Here is a 25,975-nt window from a genome sequence, read left to right as displayed (position 1 = left end):
AGGGAGGAAAGACCCGGAGCTCCTTCAGTCTTTCCTCACAGGGCAAATTCTCTAGCCCTTTTGATCATCTTCGTGGCCCTCCTTTAGACCCTCACCAGTCTCTCCACATCTTTTTTGAATTTTGCAGACCAGAACAGGGCACAGTACTCCTGGTGTGGCCTGACAGGTGCTGAGTAGAGCAGGGTGATCACTGTCTCTGCTAGTAATACCTTGTGAAAGCAGCCCAGGATCTGATTTGCCTTTATGGCTGCAGTGGTACACTACTGACTCACGTTCAGATTGTAATCCATCAGGACCCTCCACGTCCCTTTCAGCAAGGCTTCTCCCCAGCCACACAGAGCTTAATCTGTACCAGGCTGATTGCTTATGTCATCCCGGGTACGGGACTTCACACTTGTCTCTGTTAAACTTCATACCATTCTTGCTAGCGCACTCTTCCATCCTGTCCAGGTCTCTCTGTAAGATGGCTCTCCCTTCTGACATGTCCACTTCACCACCCAGTTCATGTCATCAGCAGATTTAGGGATGGTGCTTTCAATCCCATCATCTAGGTCATTTATGAGGATGTTGAACAGTGTGGGACCCAGTATCGATGCCTGGGGGACCTCACTTGTGACAGGCTGCCAGCCTGAGCAAAAACCATTGATTACCACCATATGAGTGCAACCTGTTAGCCAATTTCCTACCCGTTTCATAGACCTCCCATCCAATCTATCTTGCCAGTTTGTCTGGGAGAAGGCTGTGGGAAACAGTGTCTACAGCTTTGCTGAAGTACAAGTAAGCAATATCCACTGTTTTGTTGCAGAAGGTGATCGGGTTATTCAGTTCCTAGGTTTTGCTTAATTTTATTTCTCATCTGCTTTCTGTATACTCATACCCACTTCATTCAGGTTAATATTTCCTTATATAAACTTCTGAAGCATTTGGTAATTATTCCTGTAAAAACTGTCATGAAGACCACACATTTGTGTGCCTCCCCTATTCATCACTGCAGTGTTTGGTATCATGTTTCAAATACTTATACCCACAGGCAGTTGACAAGACTTATGATTCCTGACCTGCTATCTAAATTTGAGTTTGAGTTTCCCCATTAAAGCTGCTTTAAATATTGATCTTTCATATAATGTGCCTTCACAATGACCGAGATATTCCAAAGGTTCATCTATTTGTAACCCAAACTCCCCTTTTTAAAATCTACAGAAAAACACACTATGCATCATTCTGGCAAAGTACACTTTACTAGATATTCCTTCTGGATTTTAACACTATTTTTTCATTGTTCTTTACTCACTGTAGTTGTTTTCTGTTCATCCTGAAACTTATAGCTTTAAATTGATCAGTAAATTGCAGTCCTTACTAACATGAACCCACTTTTTGGTCACTAATGATATATAGTCTCTGACTTTCCCTATTTTCACTTACTTCCTTTCATGTCAGCAAGAAATGGACTCAGGATGTCTCTTTCGGGATCCTCTGCTTTCCATTTAGTGAATCTGACTCCTCTGTAATTTATGAATTTCCTTGCTAATTTGCTGAAAGTGCTACTCAGCAGAGATGTAGGTAGTTAAAAATCTCCCATGAGAATCCTTTGATACAGAGTATCTTCAGAAGAGACAGGATTTCTTCAGTGCCTCTTGAAATACACCTAATGTTAGTCTGCTTTGTTTGTATTTCTTCACTGGAAAATTATCCAGTAGTTTCCTAGCACTGTGTTTTTAAATATCATGCCAATCCATTTAGTTGTTCCATATCCATTTATCCTATATAAATTATGTTACACTAATCTATACCAATGTCCATTAAAAAAATTACCTTATGAAGTTAATCTGAACCCGCAAATTGAGTCCACATATATTTTCATAGAAGACTCACTGTCTCTTTCTGGGCATTTTCTGTACGTACAGCAAAGGTGTTTCATAGCTTTTAAGACTTTTTTCAGAATAATTCAATCTTCTCACTTGTACTGTGATAGTGAATGTATACGTCAAGTTATCTGAATTAAGTAATGTTTTCTTTACTGTATTTCTTTGCTATTTTAAATACCACTTAATAAGCCACACAGGATTTGAACTCATGAAGTAAATACCACACATACTCATATATTTTCATATTCATAGTATTAATTTATATTAATTTTTTTACTCTGATTATCCTCATTTTTTACTTCTATTATTACTCTGGAAGATCTCAAAGTGATATAGAAATATAATAAATAAATGTGCCATTCAACATAGTCTCATCATAGCCAGCCCAAAACTGACGGGATTTTTTTTGTTTTGTTTCAGTTTGAGATTTTTTTGAAGTGTCATTCTGTAAGATTTTCCACAGTTAAGTCTTGCTATAGCTTTTATTAAGGTCAGTGGGAGTTAGTGGCAATTACATCAGACTATGAATCTTGGAATAGATAGAGATGTGTATATTAATCAATCTAGGAGATGCAGGAAAACACCCTGAGGTGTAACAGCTGAATTTTGAATATGCATACTTAAAACACAGTAGTTAACATGTTGCATCGTCACACACCCAAATATCCTACTTTTTATTATATTAGTGTTTATCATGTCACACTTCAGGAAACACAGATGTATTCTGGATAGAAATTGGAGCCTTCTAGTTTAAAAGAAACCTGAATAGTCTAAGTACCTCAGAAAAAAAAATGCTTGAAGACTTCTGCTGGATTATCAGCTAAACATTAACATTTGGTAGTGAAATCTGCACAGAAAAATATATAAACCGAAAAAAATAGGAAGAATGGAGGATGAAAAGTGAGGAGTTACAGACAAGATCAGCAAGAGTGACTAAAAGAGTAGAAAATATACTACACAAAAAAATACAAAGGATTCAGAACATTTGATTTAACAATGAGGTGGGCAACTGTCACAGTTCAAAAGTATCTACATGGAGTGGAAGAATAAAGTAGCTAACAGAGGGCTCAAACACAAAGGAAGATAAACTGAAAGTAGATTAATTTAGGTGTGAAGATACATACTTATAAAAGGGAGGCCATTTAAGAACTAGAAATATTTTCTGTGAAATGTGCTAGATTCTATACTGCCTTTTTTGTTTGTTTGTTTTTAATAAATGGAACAGTAAAAACAGTCCGGTGATGACTGTATTTGAGAAAAATTACTTCAGCTAAACCCAATGACCTATTTTATACTGGAAGCCACATTAGATTATCAGCGTTCCTTGGAAACTGTGACAGTTTGGATTAATAGAAGATTACAGAATAGGGACAATCTTAAAGACTGTGAGTGTCAAACTTGTAGTTAAATTTAATAGAGATATAAATGGGCCAACACAGCTACAGATGTCACCACATTTGCTTAATGTTAGCTGAATAAATCACTGTTGCCTACTCAAAACCCCTGCGTTCTTCTGACAATAACAAGATAATCTACTGCTTCATACGATCTGTGGCGTTAGCCATCCAAGCATTTCACAGCATTTTGCAATGTGGAATTATCCTCATGTATGATATATTGTATGTATCACTAGAAAAGGAGCCATACAGAATCAAGTGTCACAAAGCCTCAGGTTCACGAAACAGGCTGCATCCAACCTTCTGTAAAGGCACACAAAGTCTTCATGGGTGCCTTGCAAACCAACTTAACAATTATATATGGAAACTTCAAGAAGAGATATGTAGATTCCAGATTCCTCATGACCATGCCTCCTTAAACATGAGCACCTCATTTATATACCACAAAGGAGGCAGTGCTCCTTCTACTTAATTATCGAGAAGCTCTTTGAGTGCACTGGATGAAGGCAGCTTTGATTCTGCACTGTTGAGATCAATGGAACCTTCTCCATTTTTTGAGTGGTGGCAGGGTCAACCCAAATAAAAAATCAAGTAATGCATTACAGAAATAATGTAAATAATATAATTGATTCTAATGGAAGGTAGATGGGTGGTATAAGTCAGGTTACAATTTTTATCAATAGCAATGGATTATTCCTGGGCATATATCCATATAGCCTCTGCTTGTCCTCTTCTAAAGCTCAAAGTCTATCAGCCAGCAATCAAATTTTCTTGCAAAGGATTCACTCTTGCTAATACTAAATTCCCATATTTGCAATACAAATCAACCAGTGTAACTGTGCAAGCTTTTTTAAAAATACAGTATGAGAAGCTCTCTTCGAAAACCCAACATTCTTCAATTCCTACTCTCTGTAGTCTTCCTGATTCCTGTAAGTGACCCAACTGACACAGTGAAAGCGGGCAACAGTGAAAACTACTCAGTGCTAATGTACCCCAGGGTTTGCAGAGGCCTGCATCCCAAACACAAAATGTATAGACTGCTTCCTTCAGAAAAGTTGTGGGGGTTTGGGGTTGGGTTGTTTCTTTTTCATGGGTGACAAACTATATCCAGTAACCTCTTTCACATTTAAATTGTAAGCAACCATACAAATCCTAACACATGTAAAAATGTTTCATTCCATAGCATCACACTCCTCTGGGAGAAAGCGCTGAGCAAGGAACTAAAATGGGACAAGCTATCTGTAACAAAGTGTGGATTTGTGCACTTGCTTTTTCACAACATGAAATTCATCTGTGGAATTATAAAAAATAATTATCATACAGATTTAAAATAAAGTTCTGTTGCTACTGTTTTTCATCTGTGTTGAAAAAGCAACCACAATCAGTTACAACAAATGGGTAGAGAGAGAAAATAAAACAGCAATTAACAAGTAGAGTTGGAGTAGTTCCACTCCCAATAAACCAACACAGTGGAAAGCAAACAACTGATTTTTAGGGAATGTCTACTTAGCCTTGAGAGATCTCTCTTTTTCAACTATTTGCAATGATCCATGTCTATTTACTGCATATTAAAAACAAATACACATATAATCAGGTGTTTTATAACCAGAACCGGTATTTTTCTGGTATCCTCTTTGGTATATAGCAGCTTGCAGAACTAGTATCAACAAATAAACTGCAAAGCCTCAATTCTTGCTGGGGTGTAAGATAATCTGTTTGAAAAGAACCACTTCCTTAGCAAAGCAGTTACTACATTAGGTCATACTGCACAGTATCAGTAAAAACTTCAGGATTTTCTATAGAGCATGTGCATTCCAGACTCGTGCATAAAGCATCCTGTATTTAAATAAAATCAGTTGTGCCATTACACACAAATTGTTAAAAACCATAAATACTGAATATTATTTATTTTAGTAATATTTGTACAGAAATAGCAGTGTTTGTATTAAACTACACCTGTAACCATGATCTAAATGTGGAGAGTCATGATAAAAGTCAGGTCTAGTGTTCAATCAAAAGGGTACCAGATTCAATTGTACACTTACTGTGAATTTGGACTATTCCAAATGTGGTCCTTGTAATTTCTATGACAGTAATACATAGTCTAAACACCTAAAATTGATTCTTTTTTAAAAAGAGTAAATATTAAATTTAAGAATTTTAAGGAAAACATTTAAAATAGTAGGGTAATGCTTATATTTATGCTGTACACATACACAGGACTGTTAAAAACTCCTCTTTCAAAGCTGACAAATACTTTCTACTCTGGTCTACTTTTATGGTGGTCTTTGTTTGTTTGTTATTTTTAAGCTCTGACACTTTTCTCAGAGCTTGCTCTTGCAACAGGCTTTATAAATTCACAGAGAAAACCCTGGAAGTGGACAATTCCTTTGTCTTTGGTGCATATCTATCCAGTTCTAAAGCATTAATCTTTTCAAATTTGGCAGACTGCTAAAGCAGTAAGTGAATGAGCGTTCAGCAGGCCTGATTCCACACCACAGCTAAAAGATCAACATCAATAGCCTGCAGCAACAATGCCTGTAATTAGTACTATTGTAGCAAGAATTCAGGAAGGAAAAGCCAGTACCACAAAGTAAAGCCAGAATACTGAACCGCTTTCCCAAGCCATATTCTTCCTCACAAAGCCTCAGATTCCTCCTCCCTCCTCCTGCAGGCATTACACGGAAAAGGAGCTCCCAAAAACCTGGAGCGTAGGGAAAAGAATTCAAGGAAAAATGGAAAGATAATGAATAGCCTGTGCAGGCAAAATATGCTTCTTAACATATACTTTTGGTACTCTGCAGCAGCAGCTTCTCCTGTACCACTTATAACAGCCTTCTACTGCTTCCAGCTAGAAGTCTTTGAACCAACAGCACGGAATGACCAACTAATGATGCATAATTACAGTCGGTTGTGGAGGGGAATGGGTTGTTATATTTTCATAGAATGCACCTTTCCTCCTTTTTTTCCAAGAAAAAAAAAGAATCATGAAGAACGTTACATCTAAGACAACAAGCAAAAATATTACATCAAAAGATTTTGCTTAGGTTACTAAAAGAAATACCTCTAAGTTAGGAAATTCCACATCTAAAGTTTCTAAAGTGAGCTTTTTATTGCCATCCAACACATTGTCTTTTATGACTGTCATATATATATATATATTTAGGACCATTCACCCAATACACAGATTGGATTTACAAGGGAAACATTGGTAAATTTGGCAGTTCTTCACCCTCAAAGGTCTACCTTTCCATACTCAATAAACTTTCTTTTAGTGAAAGTTATTAGTGATATAGGAAGGATTTACGTACCAAATATTAAAAGCATAATTCATACTACTCATTTGCAGATAATTCTATCAGGAAGGCAACTCTAACGTAATCTAGGAAACACAAAAGACCTCTGTCTATGTGAATACAACATCCTCCCTACATAATTAGCTACCATTATGCTTTGCGTACATATCTAGGGAGAGCCATATGGCTGTCAGTTGAAGGTGCTATTGACAAAAATGTCGCTTTTATGAAAAAGAACTGCCATGCTTTATTCTCTGTCCATGAGAATTTGAACTCTAACATCTGTTAATCTTTCAGAACATGTTTGAAAACATACTCTTCACGAAAACTTATGATCAAAGAAGAGCAATAACTTAAAAATATATTACAAGGCTCTGCCTGCTTTCACTGAAACAAAGAACTCAACTGCTTAGATAACACTAATCCCTCTCTTTTAAATAGGCATACATTGACATCATAACTAGGCCACCTTTAGAACGAATTATTGCCAAAATCTAGAAGTTTGAACCAAAAGTTCAAACAGGAAAGAATTCTGATATTATTTATTATTTCACTGCCTGCTGATAAAGCTTTTTTCTTTTCCCGTCCAACTGAGGAAAGTCTCTATGCTACAAGTAACTTTCATTCCAAGGATGTTAAAAAGCAGGATATAACAGAAGCCCTTTTCTTATGTTAACTTAAATCAAGAGTTACCTTGTGAGAGACAGTAGAGTTTCACTGACAAAAATCTAATTTAATTAGAATTACTATTTGCATTTTATTCTTCATTAGCTACAGATACAAATGTTATTAAAAGCTTCAGACTACATCTTCACTTGTATTCCACTATATATTTAATGCCACTGATCTTCTTGTCATTGGATACACCAAATCCAATGAAGCAGAATATACACTAATTCCCTTCTAATTAAAAAAGGTGGGATTTTTCCCCTTCATTATTTATCATGGTAAAGTTAGAATGTTTCCTCTGGAGATACTTAAGTGTAGTACGCTAGTTATCCGTGTCAAGTAAATATCACTGAAAAAGCTAGGTACTCTTCAAGCTACAACTCCATCTTAGAAGTTGCTTAAAACAGCCTGAGATTCCACTCTATTAACTATGGAATGATGTAAAATGCACAAATACCATGATCTTTGAACATTTTAAATAAAACTATCCCAGAGTGATAGCTGGTCTGTATGCCAAACTACTTTATCAGCAAATTCATAATTAATGTATTTATCTGTTGTAATGCAGAGACCCTCTGTTCATTCATTTTTACAATTCAGTCCTGTGCCACCTTTCTAATCAATCTGCTCTGTCGACTGTGTTGAATGATGACAATGAACTGAAAAAAACCCCCAGATATTAAACTCTGTAACTCGGATATATGAATTTCTGTATAAAACAATAAAATATTATTCTACTACTCTTTATAAAGGATCAGTAGCATCTGTAGGGTATGAACTAAAACACTTCTATATTTCCTGGTGTTTTGCCATGAATAAGAAAGCATTCAATAAGTAGATATCATCTCTAAGGTTACTTCTAGAAAAAAGTACTGCACAGATTGGAAAGAATATTTGAAAAGACCATGATTTTACTATATGAATTTACATAATTCTGGGGAAAAAGGGACAGTTCAAATATATCTTCATTCCTTTTTCTACTTCTTTAAACAAATTATTTGTATATTTTTCACAGGGACTTTAAGGCATTGTAAAGTAATTATCAGAGGTTAAATGTATAGAGAAATAAAAGAAATAAAAGTGACTTTATTAATAACATTCATATTCCTCAAATCAGGAAGCCAGGAATACCACAGAAAAAGTAATTCTCTCTTAAAAAAAATAATAATAATTAAAAAAAAGAAATTAAAAAAAAAAACAAACCCTGAGTGACTTCATTAAGGAATCCTGCTTTTACTGAGAATGAGCTACAATCTTAATTTCCATGGAAAAAAAAATCACTAATAAGTGGACACCTACTCTTATGGGGTTTTTTTTTTGAAAAATCTTGTGATTTCACTTGAAATTACAATTTCAATTTTTCTTTTGTTCCTTTTCTTTCACCCTCAGTATGATATCCAACATACTGATAACAAAAAAAGGAAAGAAAAAAGACACAAGCCATATTCCCATTGTGTTCTGAAGGCTCCACACTTGACATACACCGTTAAAAATCACTATTTTCTCTCAAATGCTTTTCTTTGTAAATTGGCCTCCCTAAAAAAAGAATTTTTAGTTCCCTACAGATAACTTAAAAAAAAAAACCAACCAACCCAAACTAATTTGTATGCCATCCCCCACACCAAATTACTCTTTCCTAAATAGTGATGTTTCCTTGTAAAATGACTTAGTTCATATTTTTGCTAGGTCTTAAAATAAATAAAAAAAATGTTTAAAAATCACATAATGTATACTTCAAGTTGATCTGATATAAACAAAAATTTTCTTTTATTTTCTATGCAGAACAAAATTACCGTATTTCAAATTAGGTGATATTTTAACTGGCATCTTCATGAAATGCCTCTAGAAAACTGTATCTCAGGTAGTTCTAGCCCAAGATTTTCCTTCAGAAATATAATTTTCAGACATATCACCCATGAGTTACTTCATTCCTCGCCCTAAGCTGCACGACATTAGAGGCATCTGATATGAATTATTGGTACAGTGCTTCAGCCGAGAAGTGACCACAAGAACCACTGCATGAATTACCTCTGGCACAATTTCAGTGATATCTCAATGTCACTCTAACTTTCAAATATTTCAGGTAAAAGTATTTCAATGGAAAAATCTTTCAACAGCAGAAGAAAATGAACAAGTAAATACAAATAACCAAGGGATAAAGAAAATACTAGACAAAGGAGTAAGAAACCAATATAGGAATACAAGAAAAGATAGGTTTGTATGCAGGACAATCTTCTTGCCAAGTCTTTAGACTATCACAGCTACAGCTAAGTGTCAGAAGAAGGGGGAAGGAGAAAAGACAGATGTAGCTCAAAAATGAGGAGAAGCAACAGGATGATGAGATGATGACAGGATGATCTGGGACTCCCTTTTGCAGGTGGACAGAGGCACAGACTGTAAGGCCACCAGTTTTAATGGATGCCAGCTTTTGAGTTCTCAGGTCTTTTGGTTCACATAATCCCAGCATAATGACAGCAAATTACCTCAAGGGAAAACATCTGTAGTTAGGTACTTTGCTACCACTTCCATCTGTAACCTTACAAGTCCACAGATCATGTGGGTAAAGATGAGCTGCTGCGATGCAAGTATTAATAAAGTACTGACAGGTTTTGTCTTGTTATGAAGGAAAGAATAACACACATCTAAGCCTTCCTAAGATGCTAAGTAAAAAAAAGAAAAGAACAATATTACAGTACAGGAATCACAGAAAGTAAATTACCAGTAAAGGCTTTCAAGTATATTCTACATAAATAGCAGGAGCATCTATAGGAAACAGTATGATATGTTCCGAAGAATACATACCTGTGCTGTTTTTTCCATTCAAAAATATTAATATAAATGGGCAATATTTTAAAACACACAGATTAAAATTTTGACATGAACTCCACAGGAACCTGCTATCATTCTAACAGTCAGTTTTTCCTGTGACATCTGCAGAAATGTAGTATAATTTAATATTTGAAAGTAAGTTGCTTTGATCCTGGGAAGTCAGACGAACCCTCAGATTTGCTTTGTATGCATTTGAGTATTTAACATCTAACAGTAGAAGCCTGAAAGAAACCTTTCACAACTTAAAAAAAAATCCACAAAAGCCAAGCAAAAAGACTCAAAGAGAAACAAAATCCTTCTTTACAGTCTGAAATCTTTCTTCAATATTTATTTAATAGGGTCAGAAAAAGAAAATCAGTATAAGAGAAAAAAATCAGCTGAAATCCTCTTCAGTTCAAGATTCAAACAGAAATTAGTGTTATTACTTCAATATATGGAACTTATAGTGTATTTTATTCTTCTTCTATAGCACTCTTTCACCCTTTAACACCTTTAACACGAGGGAAAAGATGCTAGAAACACATTGCTCATTCAGAAAAAATGACCCTGTTCTCTATCAATACCAGTTCAGAAGGGTGATGCTCTTGCTCACATTAAATACAACAACATAATAAAAAAACCCCATCCATTTCAATGGCGCAATCTCAGTGTGACATACAAGAGTATGATGCTTCAGACTACAAAAATTAAAAATTTTGAAATAGCAGTCGTGTGAATACCATAGCTGATCCTCCCCCTCCTCAGTTCCAGAATTAGTGGGCAAAAGGAGTAGAACAAACAAGTTTCAGAATTTTATTTTACCTTTGGGGTTTTTGGAGGGTTATAAATTACGGACTCCGAATGCTTTTTCTTAACAGGACTAAATACAAACTGCAGCTCATTCAAACTTTAAATGACCCTACGTTACCTAAAGTGAACAAAGGAGAATTGAAAAAACCATGTTAGTAGGGACCATTACAAAATTGGAATTTGAAGCAAATACAGACCATATAGTTTCAATACATGAAGCTAGATAAAATTTTAAGATATACCTTTTATGTTCACTTATTATTTGGGAATATTCCCACTGAAATGTGCAGTGGGTTTATGAGTGCTCCTGCCTGCTGTTGTCACCACCACATTCCATAGTACTGTCTGTATAATTCTGAGATGATGGACATTTCTAACAGCATCCCACTATGTGGATTTACTAGGCCCATGTCACTTTGCTTGCATTTAATTTGAGGCTCCATTTATTATTGGTTTTACAATTCTTTTTTGCACCATTTATTTGGCAGAAATCCAGTGATTTTGCTTGGCACGCTTACTCTTCAATAGTAAAAAAGCATAAATATCCAGAGGTAAATGGGGGCATGCAATATTAATACTATAGTTCTAGTACACAGCAGCACAAACAAAAATAATTCAAAAATAAAAGAAGTTACAGCATTTATTTAACATGACTGAAGGTATTAATGCATTTATCCGATAGGATCTCAGGCCAGCTGAAACTATTTGCAAATTTAGCATAGTGTTGTCTGAGAAAAAGAAATCAGCATTAAAAATATGTATCTCCAAAGGTGTTTACTTTTAATAGAGTAAATTATTATTTTGTTTCAAAAATGTGTTTAAAATTTAGCTCCTTAGTGATTGCAAAAATAAAATCCCAAGAAAAAGCCTTTGTGTTTAACCTTATTTGAGTATTAAGCCTGGTGGTAGAAGATTCACAAAGCTCCATTTGCATGCCTACTTAGATCAGTTAGATCAGAGGTGCTCAGCATTTTGCTCGACTCATTTCTAACTGAGCAAATATAGAGGTTATATGCAAATCTTAAAGATAATTTTTATTTCTTCATCCAAGACTGAGATAGAACTTGACAAATTCTGACTACATCAGATAGCATATTAGCTGTTAAAATGTGGTCCAAAACTGTTGCGACAGGAAGAATGCAAGGCAGAACAGCCTTGTAGTGTTGACATGAATAAAAATTATAATGCACAGAAATAAATATCTGACATCTCCATATTATGTCTAACAAAAAGATGTGAATCAGATGAATGACAGCTAATATTTTTCCTTCACTAATACTAAGCAATTTCAAGAGGATTTCCAATCACAGCCAGGTATTGTGGGCAGGAGCAAAGTATAGTTATATATTTATGTCAACTAAACATGTGGAGATAATTTTACTTCCATTCAGGTTATTTTTTGTTTTGAATATTAATATTGCATTGCAGCACGTGGAATTATTTTGGTAAATGGGGCCTGCTTGTAAAAAGAACTATTCTTTTGCTCTCCAACATTCATTCCTGATGGTAAAACCATGAAAATCACAAGACCACTAATAATTTTAGCTATCAAGAAGCATTTCACATACACAGCATTATTTCTTTATTTCAGAGACAGAGAAAATGTCCCATCCCAAAAGAAGTGTGTGTTATAGCAGGCATCTATCTGAAAAGGAAAACTCTCCCAGGATGTTAACAAGGCAGTCACCTCAAGTCAGAACAGCTAGCCAGGAGAGAAATAATAGAGGTGGGTGAGTATTAAAGCTTAATACTTACACAAAAATCACCAGGCAAAAGACAGAAACAGTCCTGAAAGCAAGTTTCTCCTTTCCCAAGTTCTTGGCCATTAGCCATTCTTCTAGCACCATTATATTAGTCTAACAAATCTGAATTCCACACAGCACTATGGCTTCAGGAGGACATACAGGCAGCCCCCTCTACAGGGAGTAAACTGGCACTGACTATACTCACCCGAGAAGGCAGAATACAAATTTTCTTCTCTTGAAGGACCAAACCAGTCTCCCACATTCTGAACACAGCATCATAGTTTCTGCCCATGCTTTGTAAGAAGTGTCTATCACTAATCTGTGAGAAGCAAGCTTTTACTCCAAAGTCCATTGTGTCACACCTTTCAGAACAGGAGGGTGAAGGCATGCCAAGTTTCTTAATTTCAGTCAAATGTACACATGAAGTACATCACAAGCTCTCCAAACATGCCAGAATTACAATCTAAGCAACAAAACTTGTGTAAGCACTCAGGAAAAAACAACTTTACAGAACTTAAGTCAACTTCTAACATCTCTAGGTACTGTCATGGATAGAAACCAGCTGACTTGTAGATTTCAGGACTGCAAGTTTGTACTTCGGTAGGATTTAGGTAACTACCACATTTTTAATAGGTTTGTAACAAGACCAAGACTGTTATGAATGAAATACAAATGAAAATGCATGTGAAAAAGCAGCAGCAGAACTACCAGAACAAGGGTTAAAAGAACAGCCTGCCTGGTTAACAAGAACACTCTTTCTAGGAAACCACTCCCAGAACACTATTCCCAGCTGCAAAATTGAGAAAAACTCTGTCAAAACAAGGATGCCTGTGCTCTGACAGGAGCATGGCAGAGACAACCCCTCAACTGAAGACTGCAATCTGACAACAGGGTGGTGGCAACACAGTTGCAGTGTATCGCACGTGCCATTCATTTTCCTGCTAGCCATACAAGCAGAGACATATTGCGCACATAACTTTCAAACAAAATACAGGTGGGGGTTGCTGTTTATTGTTTAGGAGCTACAGAGAGTGAAGTAAGCAAAAATCTGAAGCAAAGTACCATACCGCTGTAACACCTGCTGACTTACGAGTACAAAGGACCAGTCCAACGGCTAGTTTGCCACTGCCAGCAAAGGGAGCGCAAGAGATGTAGTGAGTACTTTCCAACCAGCAACCCCTCAGCTTTGCACTGCACGCTGGAAATCCAGGCCAGACTGCTTAGATGTTTTGATGAATAAGTTGATGACTGTGACTGAATGAATGAAATCTATGACAGTACAAGTGTCACCTGATCATAATTTACTTAGATATTTTGCTACCAAAAAACGTAAAAAAAAAAAAGCCACAACAAATCCCCTGTTCTCAAACTGTTGCATCATTTTGTTTAGCTACTTGAACTCCTTGATTGGTTTTGACTACAAGTTAGCAAAGCCTAGGGTAATTCTACAGCAGTAGAACTCCAGTGTTTTAAACAGAAGCCCAATGGTTCTTCTAAATTAGCATCTCTATATTTCACTGAAATGAAACAGAAATCAATAAAATTAAAACATGATAACCATCAATTGCAATACAACTTGAACATGCAAAAGTCCATGCTCCATGACCAGTAAAATATTTTGTGGCTTGTATTCAAAGTTTTGATTCAGGCCCTCTCTCAGTTCGTATCTGTTTGAAATATATATTGTTTTTAAGAGTGTAGACTTCTATAAGCATTCAGTGTATTATACACAGAAATCTGCTATTTATTTATTAATCTGTGTCAGCTCCCAAGTACCCTGGACAAGTGGCAAAGACTGCGGGGCCTGGAATTCAGAATTAACGTTCTAATGATCTTAGGAATGATATGATTCTCTTTCACTTTTGACACACTCAATGTTATGATGATTTCGCATCTGATAAAGGGAAAAAGTACAACTCCAGGTTTGGACAATGCTAGTAGAGGACATTAAATAAATGTAAATTATTGGTAAACAGGACTAGCCTTGTAGGAAAAACTAAAGTTATGAAGGTTGTGAGGGAAACCCAAGCAAAATTAACTGTGATCATAAGAAAAAGCTTTGAAAGCCAAGGCATAGATCTTAATTTATAAAATTTAAACTATAAAACTTATGGCACAAATAATGATGTTTGCACATAGCTCTTTGTCTACAAGCAGAGAGTTTATGGAACATGTTAGTGCTGAAGGCCATAGCTGTAAATACCATAAATGAATTCATGAGGCAGCAGGTGTTTTCATAGTGTTGGGAGTGGAGAAGGATTAAAGGCAATCTGGCTGGGTAGGTCACTGAGGTTAATATAAATCTGAAGTACCACATGGTCTTTGAGCTAAGTGTTAATCTCAAAACTTAGCAAGCTCTTACATGCTTGTGGTTAATAAAGTTTCTAAGTTGTCAAAGGGTAATATTTTGACTTGGTCTGCTTACAACAGCTATTTCTTTTTCTCATCATTGCTCCTCCCTACACTGGATTTTAAATAGATTCTTTTAAATATTAACCTCAAGTTAATTTAATTACATTAGACCTTTAGTAGGTAGCTTTTTTTAACCTATTCTTTTTATAAACGAAAGTGGATCCATGTCCTATTTATCGTTCCACATGAATGCAGAGACTTTAAATGTGGGAATCCAATTCATTCTTGTAAGTATGGTGTAATACTGCACAAGAGCTTAAAAAATCTGGAGCCGCAGTTTCCAATCTTCCTGAGCCTCCACAGAATGCCCAGTAGGTGTACTGCTGTATGCGGCGTTGACTTACATTCATCTGTACCTAAAAAGACTATCAGAAAGCAGAAATCAAAGATACATAGCTACTTTGATAAATGAAGGACTGACACAGGTCTTTCACAGCTCACAGAACTACTCATAATGACTGTAAAAGTAAATATTTTCCCCACTAGCACTCCTTATTTTTTTCTGTACTTTCCTGGGGTTTGTCCTTTTTTCAGATAATGCTCATACAATCAAGAGAACTTACTTTAAAAGCATCCCCCCACAGTTTTCATTTGCTTTTAAACATGTTTATGAATAAAAAAGGTTATAAATTACCATGTAATAACTCATAAAATACAGAATATTCTTTAGTAAAACAGTATTTCAAAACATGTTATCATTCTATGCACACAAATTGCAGAAGTGTGGTGCCGAAACATGACCTTTTCAAAACCGAGATGGATGAACTGAGAAATATATCCTCCCCACTTCCACATATTTACTTCATGTAACTTCTCCAGATGAAGTACACACATTTCCCAGCTCCGAAATACACACAATGTAGTGCCTGTCTTCTCACTACAAATTGTATCTTTTTTCTTTCAATTCTGCGCCTGTGACAGCTTTCTCAAAATTATGTTGATATTACAAAAACAAAATCCCCTTGACCTTCAGTAATGAACTCACTAGTTAAACCAGTATATTTACAGAGACTTCAGCATCACAGTGTTTGCAAAACTTAGCATTTTATCTGAGTTTCTTTTCCTTGAACATTGAAATGGTTCCTTACACATTAACACATAAGCTTCTCTGCTTGTCTTAGCAACACAAGATTAATGAACCTGCTATCCCTCAGTTCTGTTCTCCTGAGTCATTCAGGAGAGGACCCTGAGCCCACAGATGTCTAGGCAAAAGTTTGCCAGACATTTCCCAGGAGTCAGCTTGCAAGAAATACTAAATACTGTGATTTAGGTATCAAATCTTTCCAGAGACAACATATTTTTCATATGCAAAACAAATATCTGAGAGTGGAAAAACAACAGAAGAAAGAAGTAAAAATCAACGAGCTAAAGATTGCATGGGAAAAAGAAGCAAGATTAATAATTAATGGAAAACAAAAAGAAATAGTATACCAGGGAAGGCAGTACAGATGCAGAAACAGTGATTTTGGAGGCAGATGGAGGATGTCAGAATTATATCAGCTGTAGAGAGCTGATGATATCAAATTTGCATTAGAATTCAAGCGGGAGTTGTCTTAAGAAGTACAGACTATTTTCAGAGTGCAAGGCAGTCATTAACCATAAAAATCAAAAAAAGTACCGAACTTAAAAGACCACCAAGTTCATTAGAGAAAAAATTAAAGTTAGAAAATAATATTTTTATTCTTATTTGAAAACATGCATCTTCACTGATCTTTAAATATTATTATAAAAGAAAAAGAATTTCCTCAAGAGAAGTAGTTGCATCGAACATATAGCATTAATGCATAGTTTTAGCCAACAAGAACAGGGAATTCTATATTGTTTTGAGGTATTCTACTCAACATTTTAAAATTATTTCAACATTTATCCTTTTTAGTTAAAAACAAAGGTTCTTAAAATGTCCTGTTCCAGTCAGAACTTTCTGCAGTTTTAAAAAAACTCTATTTCTGTTCAGCTTTAGGCAGTTCTACTCCTCTTTCCAAAAATTGTTTCTTCTATCACACAAAAGTTCATTAATTTGTATCAAGAGGTACTCTGGAGGGATCTAGGATAGACTGTTTCAATACATACATATATAACTAAACACAGTAGTGACATCCAGGTTACAGTAATTTAGAAAAACAAAGAAGAGATGTGGATGTTCACTGGCAGAACAGTCACTGTGTCTCGACATAGTTCCAAATACACAAGTCTATTCCCAGTTAGTACACCCAACTATAGAGGCTGTCCTCAATTTACCCACTCCTAAATGGCTGGTAAAATGGGTTGGAAAGTCAAAGGTGTGACGAGAGCCACATCACTTATTTCTTTACCACCGATTGCCTATTGAGGCATATCTTGGCCTTACCAACACGATACATTGTTTAGACTCAGGCTTTGGCCTCTTAAGATCTGGGGAAGGTCAAATATAGAAGTTGTGTCAGTTCTATTCTGAGTGGTGATAAGAAACCTGAAAAAAACCAGTTTGGGCTTTGAGTCTGCACAAGCATTCTAGCTTTCAGTGCTCCAGTTGGTCAGGACTTAATTTCCCATACAACCAAATATAAGTAATGTAAAATCTTGGTTTTAAACTAATAAAAATTATACACACAGTAATTAACTTTTAGAACACCTAGTAAGCTGTTAGCCTTCCATAAACAAGATAACTGACTCCTGACTTCCTTTCAATTTGAATTATTTAATAAACCTGCACATACACATTTTAGTAATGCCATGTAATGCTGGTATCACCTATGACTCTACCAGGAGTAATCTACTAAATCTACATGTACCTAAAATTTGGCAAATGTTTTACAACCCTTACTTACCTTTAGTTAGCTAGGCAACTTATGTTATCTAGTTACCTTTACAGTAAATCATGGTAATACTTCCATCATCGATTTTTCCAATGTTCACTTAATGATGACACCCATTGATTAAAAACCCTTTAAGGCACAGCAAGAGATCTGTTTTATGGCAGCTTTAGAAAATCTCAAACCCTCCGAGCATCACTGATAATTTACAATAAGTAGTAGGATGAGAAACGTGGAGATGTAATTAAAGGCTACAGTAATCTAATTAAACGAGGCTGACTTTTTTCAGTGGGGATTTGATTCTCTCCTGACTGCTTTTCTCCATTTTGTCATTCCTGAAACTCAAACTCTATTTTTTTCAACTTTAATAAAGATATTAAAATGAAGATAATTTGAACATCCAAAACCATCACTACAAAATACATTGCTCTTCCTCTTACAAAAGGATGGGTTGTCTAAACATTCTCCCCTTTCACAGAGGAGCTCTCCTCTTCCTTGCTCAGTTATATCTCAAAGGTTTTGGGGAAAGGGGGTTTAGAAAAATGTCATTCAAGTTCTGTACTTGAAAATGCACATGCAGCTTTATGATAGACCTGAGAGGTATAAATTTTCTTATCTCTACCTTAGTCATCTCACCAATTCTCACAATGCATATATCAATCTCCTGTGCCTCTGTCCACCAGTGTAGAAAACAGACAAAATTATATATCTCCAAGGCACAAAGGAGTTTCTACCTTCAAAGTTTAAATTCCTGCATCAAGTATCCATGCAGAGTTTTAGTCCTATTTTGAGATTAGATCTAATTCTCTGTATCCAGAAGTAAAATGTCAGTTCTCCAACACATTTATTTTGCCATCATCTTTGTTACTGTCTGGTAATGCCAGAAGGCCAAAGTCATAGTAAGGTTCTGTAAAAAAGTAAGACAATCTGGGCACTGAGGAGCTTACAATCTGTCCCACATGCCTTTACTGTGTCAGTAAAGTGACTCTGGCAATGGTGTACAAATTATCACGTGTAGAATTAGCACCACTCTAGACTTATTTCCAATCTCAGACAAAACACTTACTGTAGCCTCTGCAGTTCTGCCGACATCATGGCAATGCTTTTTACCATGAGGTCTTGTTACACTGCTGAAGAAACGAAGCCAAACACTTCAGTCTTCCATTTTACTTGACTTTCAAATATTTGTCAGCATGGATCACAGGGAAGTGTAGACTTCCCTGAAACCAATGCTAACTTCCTCATAGAAACAGCTATCTCATTTTGCAATAGATTTCTGTACAACTGTCCCCAGGGCAGCTAACATGAGGAAGTTAATGCTTAAATTGTGGCCAGCAGGTCGAGGGAGGTTGTCCTCCCCCTCTACTCTGCCCTAGTGGACCACATTTGGAGTACTGTGTTCAGTTCTGGGCTCGCCAGTTCAAGACAGGCAGGGAACAGCTCGAGCAAGTCCAGAAGAGAGCTACCGAGATGATCAAGGGACAGGAGCATCTCTTTTACGAGAAAAGGCTGAGAGACGTGCATTTGTTTAGCCTGGAGACGAGAAGGCTGAGGGGAGATCTTATTGATACCTATAAATATCTAAAGGGTGGGTGTCAGGATGATGGGACTGGACTCTTTCCAATGTTGCACAGTGAGAGGACAAGGGGCAATGGGCACAATCTGGAACACAGGAAGTTCCACCTAAATATAAGAAAAAACTTTACAGCGAGGGTGACAGAGCAGTGGAACAGGCTGCCCGGGGAGGTTATGGAGTCTCCTTCCCTGGAGACATTCAAAACCTGCCTGGAAGTGGTCCTGTGTGCCTGCTCAAGCAGGGCGGTTGGACAAGATGATCTCCAGAGGTCCCTTTCAACCCCTACTGTTCTGTGATTCTGTGATATATTCAAGCTTCATTAAAGCAGCATTTAGCAGATTGTTTACAACATGGCTAAATATAAGCAGTGTGCTCTTGACAACATTAATGAAAAACAGCAGAAACATTCTTTAAAAATGTTACATTTAGAATAAAAATTCCTTATCCTTGGAAATGCATAATTAGACTACTGAAATATTTTGGAATATTGCTTTTCAGGAAGTCTATTCTATTAAATTGATTACTAGGTTTTAAAAAAAAAAAAAACACCACACAACACTAAAAACAAAAACCCCCAAACACAAAACAAACCCAAAACCAAAACGCAAACAAACTAATAACCCCCACAGAACAGATCCAGGAAAGCAAAGATGAACTTATTTCAGAGAAGATGCTATCAGAACACTGTCTTATTTGTCATACCATATCTAAAAATTAAATGTATTGAAAAGACTCCATAAGACACTCATGCTATCAAGCAATATAGTGTTTTCATTTATAGAGGAAATCAGAGCAAGATAGGTCTTAATCATTCATAAATTATCCAAGTGGTGACAGATTGAAGTAAACTAAGGCAAAAGGTTTGGAGAATGAAAAAAACATAGGATATTTTGCATATGAAAGTCACAACAACATTAGACATTATAGGATTAAAGAAAATTCTAATAATATTGGTTGAAAACTACTGTTATTTTTAAGATGTTTAAATAAATGAACAGGATTTTATTTAAAAATGTATTAACAACAACACGTAAAGAAAAACCTTGCATACTAGTTACAGACAACAAGAAAGAGGATTGAACTCTACTAAAATATATATTTCAGATTCTCAAATATTATTTGCTCGGGCCTCTTTCTGGTGATATTACAGCAAGAGCAAATGATGGCAGAATAATTTTCTTCAGTTTCCCAGACTATAGTCCTACAAAAAAATAATCCGTCCACCTGCTTTTCCCATCCACCAGGACAAATCCTACCTCTTCAAGCTCAACTACCAGTACACATCTCTCAAAATCCTGTTACAACCTCCCAAATTTGAATTCTCCCACCTTTCTGCTACATGCTCCAAACTCACTCACCAACCACCTGCTCTCTATTTACTGTATTTCTCTCCTTACTATATGTCCCTCCAGTGCTTAATCCCATATTCCCTACTTCAGTCCTACTCTAATGTTCTGAACTGAAAGTGGAGTTGCAGATATTCCACAAGGCAAGGAAAGAAAGGACAGAATTACCTTCAGCAGCTCCCAAAACTGTCACACTACTGCTGTCACTCTATGTTGTAGTGATACACTGTAGTGATACATTTACAGCTTTGTTATAGGTGGCACAGTGTGGGACCTTGTGATCTTGATGATTTATAACCAAAACATTTGGTGGTTTTGGTAGAACTGTGGATTGTTTTTGCCTTGACCTTGGAAGCACTGAGCGCACTGAACCAACACAACCTGTGAACATACAGTTAATTCAATGCAGTTGGGCATTGATTTACTGTACAACTACACAGTAGACTGAGCTGTCTCAGATTCACACCTCATGTACTTCAGGACCAGTTGGTACATGATGCATTCTCAGATATGCATACAAAATCTGCAAATGCTATCTAGGCATATCTTCTGCATCGAAAAAGATATCTGGAGGAAAATTTGGACATATGGGAGATAAAGCTTAACTCAATCTGTACGTGACTATCAGTTCTGAGTACTATAGGGTAAGACCTGCTTAACAGAAAACTTTTGTCTATGTATCTCAATTAAGAAGACATTTTAAAGGGATATGTTAGGCCAGCTCTTAGTATGAAGTATGTAGCTTAGTATGAGGTACTAGGCAATTCATTCATGTGTTGATGTAAATTATAAACATTTTTATTCCCAACGTAACTATGTCTATACTTGCTGCTGGTTTTATTGTTTGGGAGAGTGGGGGTGGCTTTTTTTCCTTTGTTTGTTTGGTGTTTTTTTTTTTAATAACATCAATTGCACTAGTTAAAATATTAGCTTTTTTAGAATAACACATAGAAATTTAAAATTTACTGGCTAATACCACAAAAGCCAAAGTTAAATATTTTGTGCTAGAAGTAATGCCAAATATGTGTAAGTTCACAGGATTGGGGTTTTACTTATTTTTACTTAGCACTGAGCTGGAAAATGGCTTTTCCAGTGAAACTAGTCGGGCATCATTTTCTGAGCATTAAATAGGCAAGCAGAAGGCCAAAAATAACAATAAAGGTATTCAGTTTGGGGTACATTCTCTTAGTACTCTTTGTGCAATTCTTGTTCCTGCAGGGCCATTTTCTTTCTCATTGCTTATGACTACAAGAATCAGTTGACACCTTGCACACAATATTAAAACTCCTTTTATACCAACTTTTCAGCATAACACTAATTCAGGAAGGCATGGTTCCTCAGAATTTTTGTCTGTATTTGCAATGAAAACATATATAGAATACATTTAGTATTTTTCATATAGTTACAAACATTAGAGATTATTTGAGTGTGGAAAAAAATCAGGGCTACTCAGTTTGTAGCACCTGAAGGAGCACTGGCATTGTTCCAACAACCAACAGAATTTTGAAAGTATAATGACCAAGTTGGACAACATGGTGGGATTTGAATGTTAATTACACTTTATTCTTGGGTGCAGTTAAAAACAAAATCTATTTTAAAAAGAAAGGAAAAAAAGCAGGACATCTAAAATCACACAGAGGATGAAAGAATTCCCTACTAGGAAAAATCCAAAGGATACTTTCTGAAAGCAGGCCTAGAGAATGAGTGAACAAGGTTTGAAATCTAAGAGAAACTACACACAGGACAAGAGTGTTTGGGGGAAGGGGGAGATATTGTTTTGGTTTTGCCTAATCACTATAATGAAAAACCTGTCAAAATCTAAACCAAGTTATTTGAAATCTGAGAATTCATTATCTTTATGAAGTTGCAGTTTATGCTTTTATTCTGCACTCTTGGTTGTCTCACGTTCCTGAGCAACTGTGTAGAAAAGACTCTTTACTAAAAACTCTTCTTTGAAATTGTACTTTGTTATCCTTTACCCCCTACCTATTTAGATTTATTGTAAAATTTAGCACAAGCAGTTTTAACTCAAAGAAAATAGTTTAGATTAAGTCAAGGAAAGCTAATCCACAAGTTTTTCTAAATGCAAAATCAGCACCTTTATAGCAAAGGTTGCTGTCAGAATGGATGGTTGTGAAAGTTCCAGCTTCAACGTTATCTCAGCTACCAGAGGAATATATTCTACAGCTGCTTTTTTGACAAAACCAGAAACAGAAAACAAAGCAGAGTGCAAACACATTAGCATCAGTGGTCAAATCTTAGCCTGTTATATTTAGACATTTGTGGGATTCAGGTAGACATGGCACTAAGCTCCTAAGGCTTTCATTATAATCCTTTGACAATGTTATAAACCTTGAAAACAAACATCAACCACTGAAGCTGAATATTTTTTGAAAGTTGACTCAGTAAAGACAAAGTCTACAATGAGGAGGATAATGAAAATAGTTTGGCAACATTCAACATTAGTTGCTTAACAACTACAGATATTCCATGATTTAAAGAACTCGAATTTTAACAGCAATCTAAGTATAGGATCCAAAGGGATGTTTTCCCACCTGTGTGAAAGATTCACCTGCCTGACCAATCTACGAATCCCTGCAGCAGTTTGTAAAAAACACACTATTAGTCCTGAAAAATCTAAATGTATATCACATGCTTAGAAGTCTGAGTCCTTCATGCTGATGTGAGCTAGCTGCTCAGAACTGAATATGCAGAAGAGAAGCATAGAGCCCCTTATAGGCCTGCATTATTACAAGATGTTAGTAACTGACTTTTCTGTAAGTAACCATTAGTGATAACATACCACAACTGTCAAAAAGTTATAGCTGAATCAGCAGTTATCTTTCAGTATACTCATGGACTCCTGAATTCACAGTAGGCAGATTTTTTCAAATAATGCTTTCATGTAATAAAAAAAAAAATATTCAGGTCATCCAAGATGACTAATATATCTGTGTTGTATTTCCCATTTGCTTGGAAAGAAACAGGAGTAATTTTCAATTCTATGTGTATATGAACTTCCATTCATTTACATTAATGACTATATAAAAGTAATATTTAAGGCACCATTATTACATTTCTTTCAGCTGAATTTGGAAAGAAGACAGCATCTCCAACCATTATTTACAGATATCAAAAGAATTTCAACCAGTTAAAGAAAAAGCATCTATGTTAGCAACTCCTGGTTGTTGCATACTGACAATAATAGTAATAAGGTTAATTATATCTGCAAACTTCCATGAACACTAGATCCAGCCCAATGTTCTACTTTATCAAAATCTTTCATCTCTATTATTAGATATATATGTCTAACATACATTAAAAGTATCACAAGTGTACTAAAGATTACCACAACCCCCCAGCTAAGCAATTAAGGTGTTGATTTGGAAGGCTGCTGGAAATTTACTGGAAATTTTGTAATATATTATAGTTTTACCCATTCAACAAACATGGGATAAAAAACAAACCATACGTGTCATATCCATAACTGTTGGGAGAACTGTCCTCATTCAGATATGATACCCTAACCACAAAACTTTGGTCAACAACAACTTCAAAATGACTGTGTGGCATGGTTCTTATGAATACAAATGAGATCAGTTAAAAGGAGACAGCACCATTATTTATTAGCCATCTTTGTCATAAATCACTCTTCAGTGGGCAAGAGTAAAGTGCTTAAAGAGGTAGGGGTTTCCAGTTGAAATTCCAATTGGGAATCTAAGGATTATTTTTTACATGTCTGAGATCACAAAGTGTTCTAGAAGAACTTCTAGTTTAAGGGCTAGATTTTGATTCCAAAGGTTTTGTGTGGCATATTTTCTTAGTAAGCTGCGTAATATTATTTCTAGGCATGCTCCAAGACAACATGATAAACCTGCTCTGGTCCAGAGAACAGGTCACCTTGACCTGATTCATTTCCTATCTCATTATAATGCTAAGTAAAGTAAGCACACTTAAACCTCTTCTCAAGATGAGTGAAACTATTTACCAAATTGCTTTTATAAATCTAGTGCATTGTCCTGAAAAGCCTGAGGAATTTAGAATGTCAGAAATAGCAAGTGAAAAGTTGCTTTGCAATTTGAATTCTGTTTTCTCATGCTTGAGCATTACTTTACAGACTAAAATTCTGATGTCCCTCCTTATTTACAAAATAGATCCACTGAAAATGAATAAACAGCAGGTTCATGGCATGTCCAGAATCTAAAGAAACTCAAACTTCTGAGCACTACACAATGAAGCAAATTCCAAAGTCAGAACAGTCTTCTACCACATTCCTTCTTTACAGGTGGGTTTAATTGCCTCAGCTGAGCACAACCATGGGAGGAAGATCTGACAGAGACCCTTGAATACAGAAGTTCCAGACTATTTAGTACTTAATATAATAAAAATATCATAGAATCAAACTGTTATCAAATGTTAAATATCCATTTTGACAAACAATTTGTGGCATAGCCAGCGATTAAAAGTGAAGAAGTTATAAGCGTACATACTCTGCCTGTTCTGATCAAAGCAGAGGAAAGCTTTGCTTCCTCTTCAAATCTTGGCTACCCAGCGCTGCTCAGCTCCCATTTCTCTTCTGCAGCTCTGGAAAGCCTACCCTTCTGCTGAAATTCATTTGTAGTTATAGTTCCTTATCTCAGTTTCCTGTTCTTATTATAGCTAAGTCACAAACTGCTGCTGACCTTGCGATACATATTTTTTGTGTCTACAGCTAAGAATTTCAATTGCTTAGGGAACCTAAATGGAGAAACCATAATTACTATTACATTTAATACATAATTACATTCTTTCCAAAAGCAAAGAATGACAGAAATCTGTCAATTGTGAGGCTAAACTAGACATTATTACAACATTGTTTGCTGTTAAAAGAAACCAATGCAATTCAACAAATAACTTCAAAACAGAACATTAGGTAAAACAGTAGCTAGGTCATGATGGTTTTAGTGCCAGATAAAAAAAGAAGCATTTGGATCCACCTCAGGCGAGGGCTAAAAATGTTCAGATACTGATATGATGGGACCCATTAAGCTGTTTCCAAGTTCAACTACTGACAGATTTTTAGAAGCAACCAGGTTTAGCAAATATGTCCCTTTTGGTTTCTATCCTAACAGACAGGTGAGTTCCGATATCAGAATATCGGACAAAGGGCACACCCTGAAGGGATTTCCATGGATATATTTTCATCTTTGCCCATCTTTAGACAACAGGATGGGAAATTTGTGATGGATTTATGGCTGGTGATATTTACCTCTTTGAGAC

The 25,975-nt window shown here is 35.9% G+C and overlaps 1 protein-coding gene across 24 annotated transcripts in view; it reads right to left on the bottom strand.

The window, feature by feature from the left end:
- Positions 1–25,975, bottom strand: part of NRXN1 (neurexin 1) — a 726,997-nt gene that overhangs the window by 446,918 nt on the left and 254,104 nt on the right. For all 24 annotated transcript variants that reach the window (XM_075088626.1, XM_075088628.1, XM_075088629.1 and 21 more), the window contains one exon: positions 25,965–25,975. This exon is cut by the window's right edge and continues 151 nt beyond it. In XM_075088626.1, the coding sequence (XP_074944727.1) occupies positions 25,965–25,975 (11 nt within the window). The remainder of the gene's footprint in view (positions 1–25,964) is intronic.

Source organism: Phalacrocorax aristotelis, chromosome 3 (assembly GCF_949628215.1).
Source record: "Phalacrocorax aristotelis chromosome 3, bGulAri2.1, whole genome shotgun sequence".
Classification (NCBI taxonomy): domain Eukaryota; kingdom Metazoa; phylum Chordata; class Aves; order Suliformes; family Phalacrocoracidae; genus Phalacrocorax; species Phalacrocorax aristotelis.
Note: the sequence above shows the minus strand (reverse complement) of the source record. Positions and strands in the feature narration are given on the sequence as shown.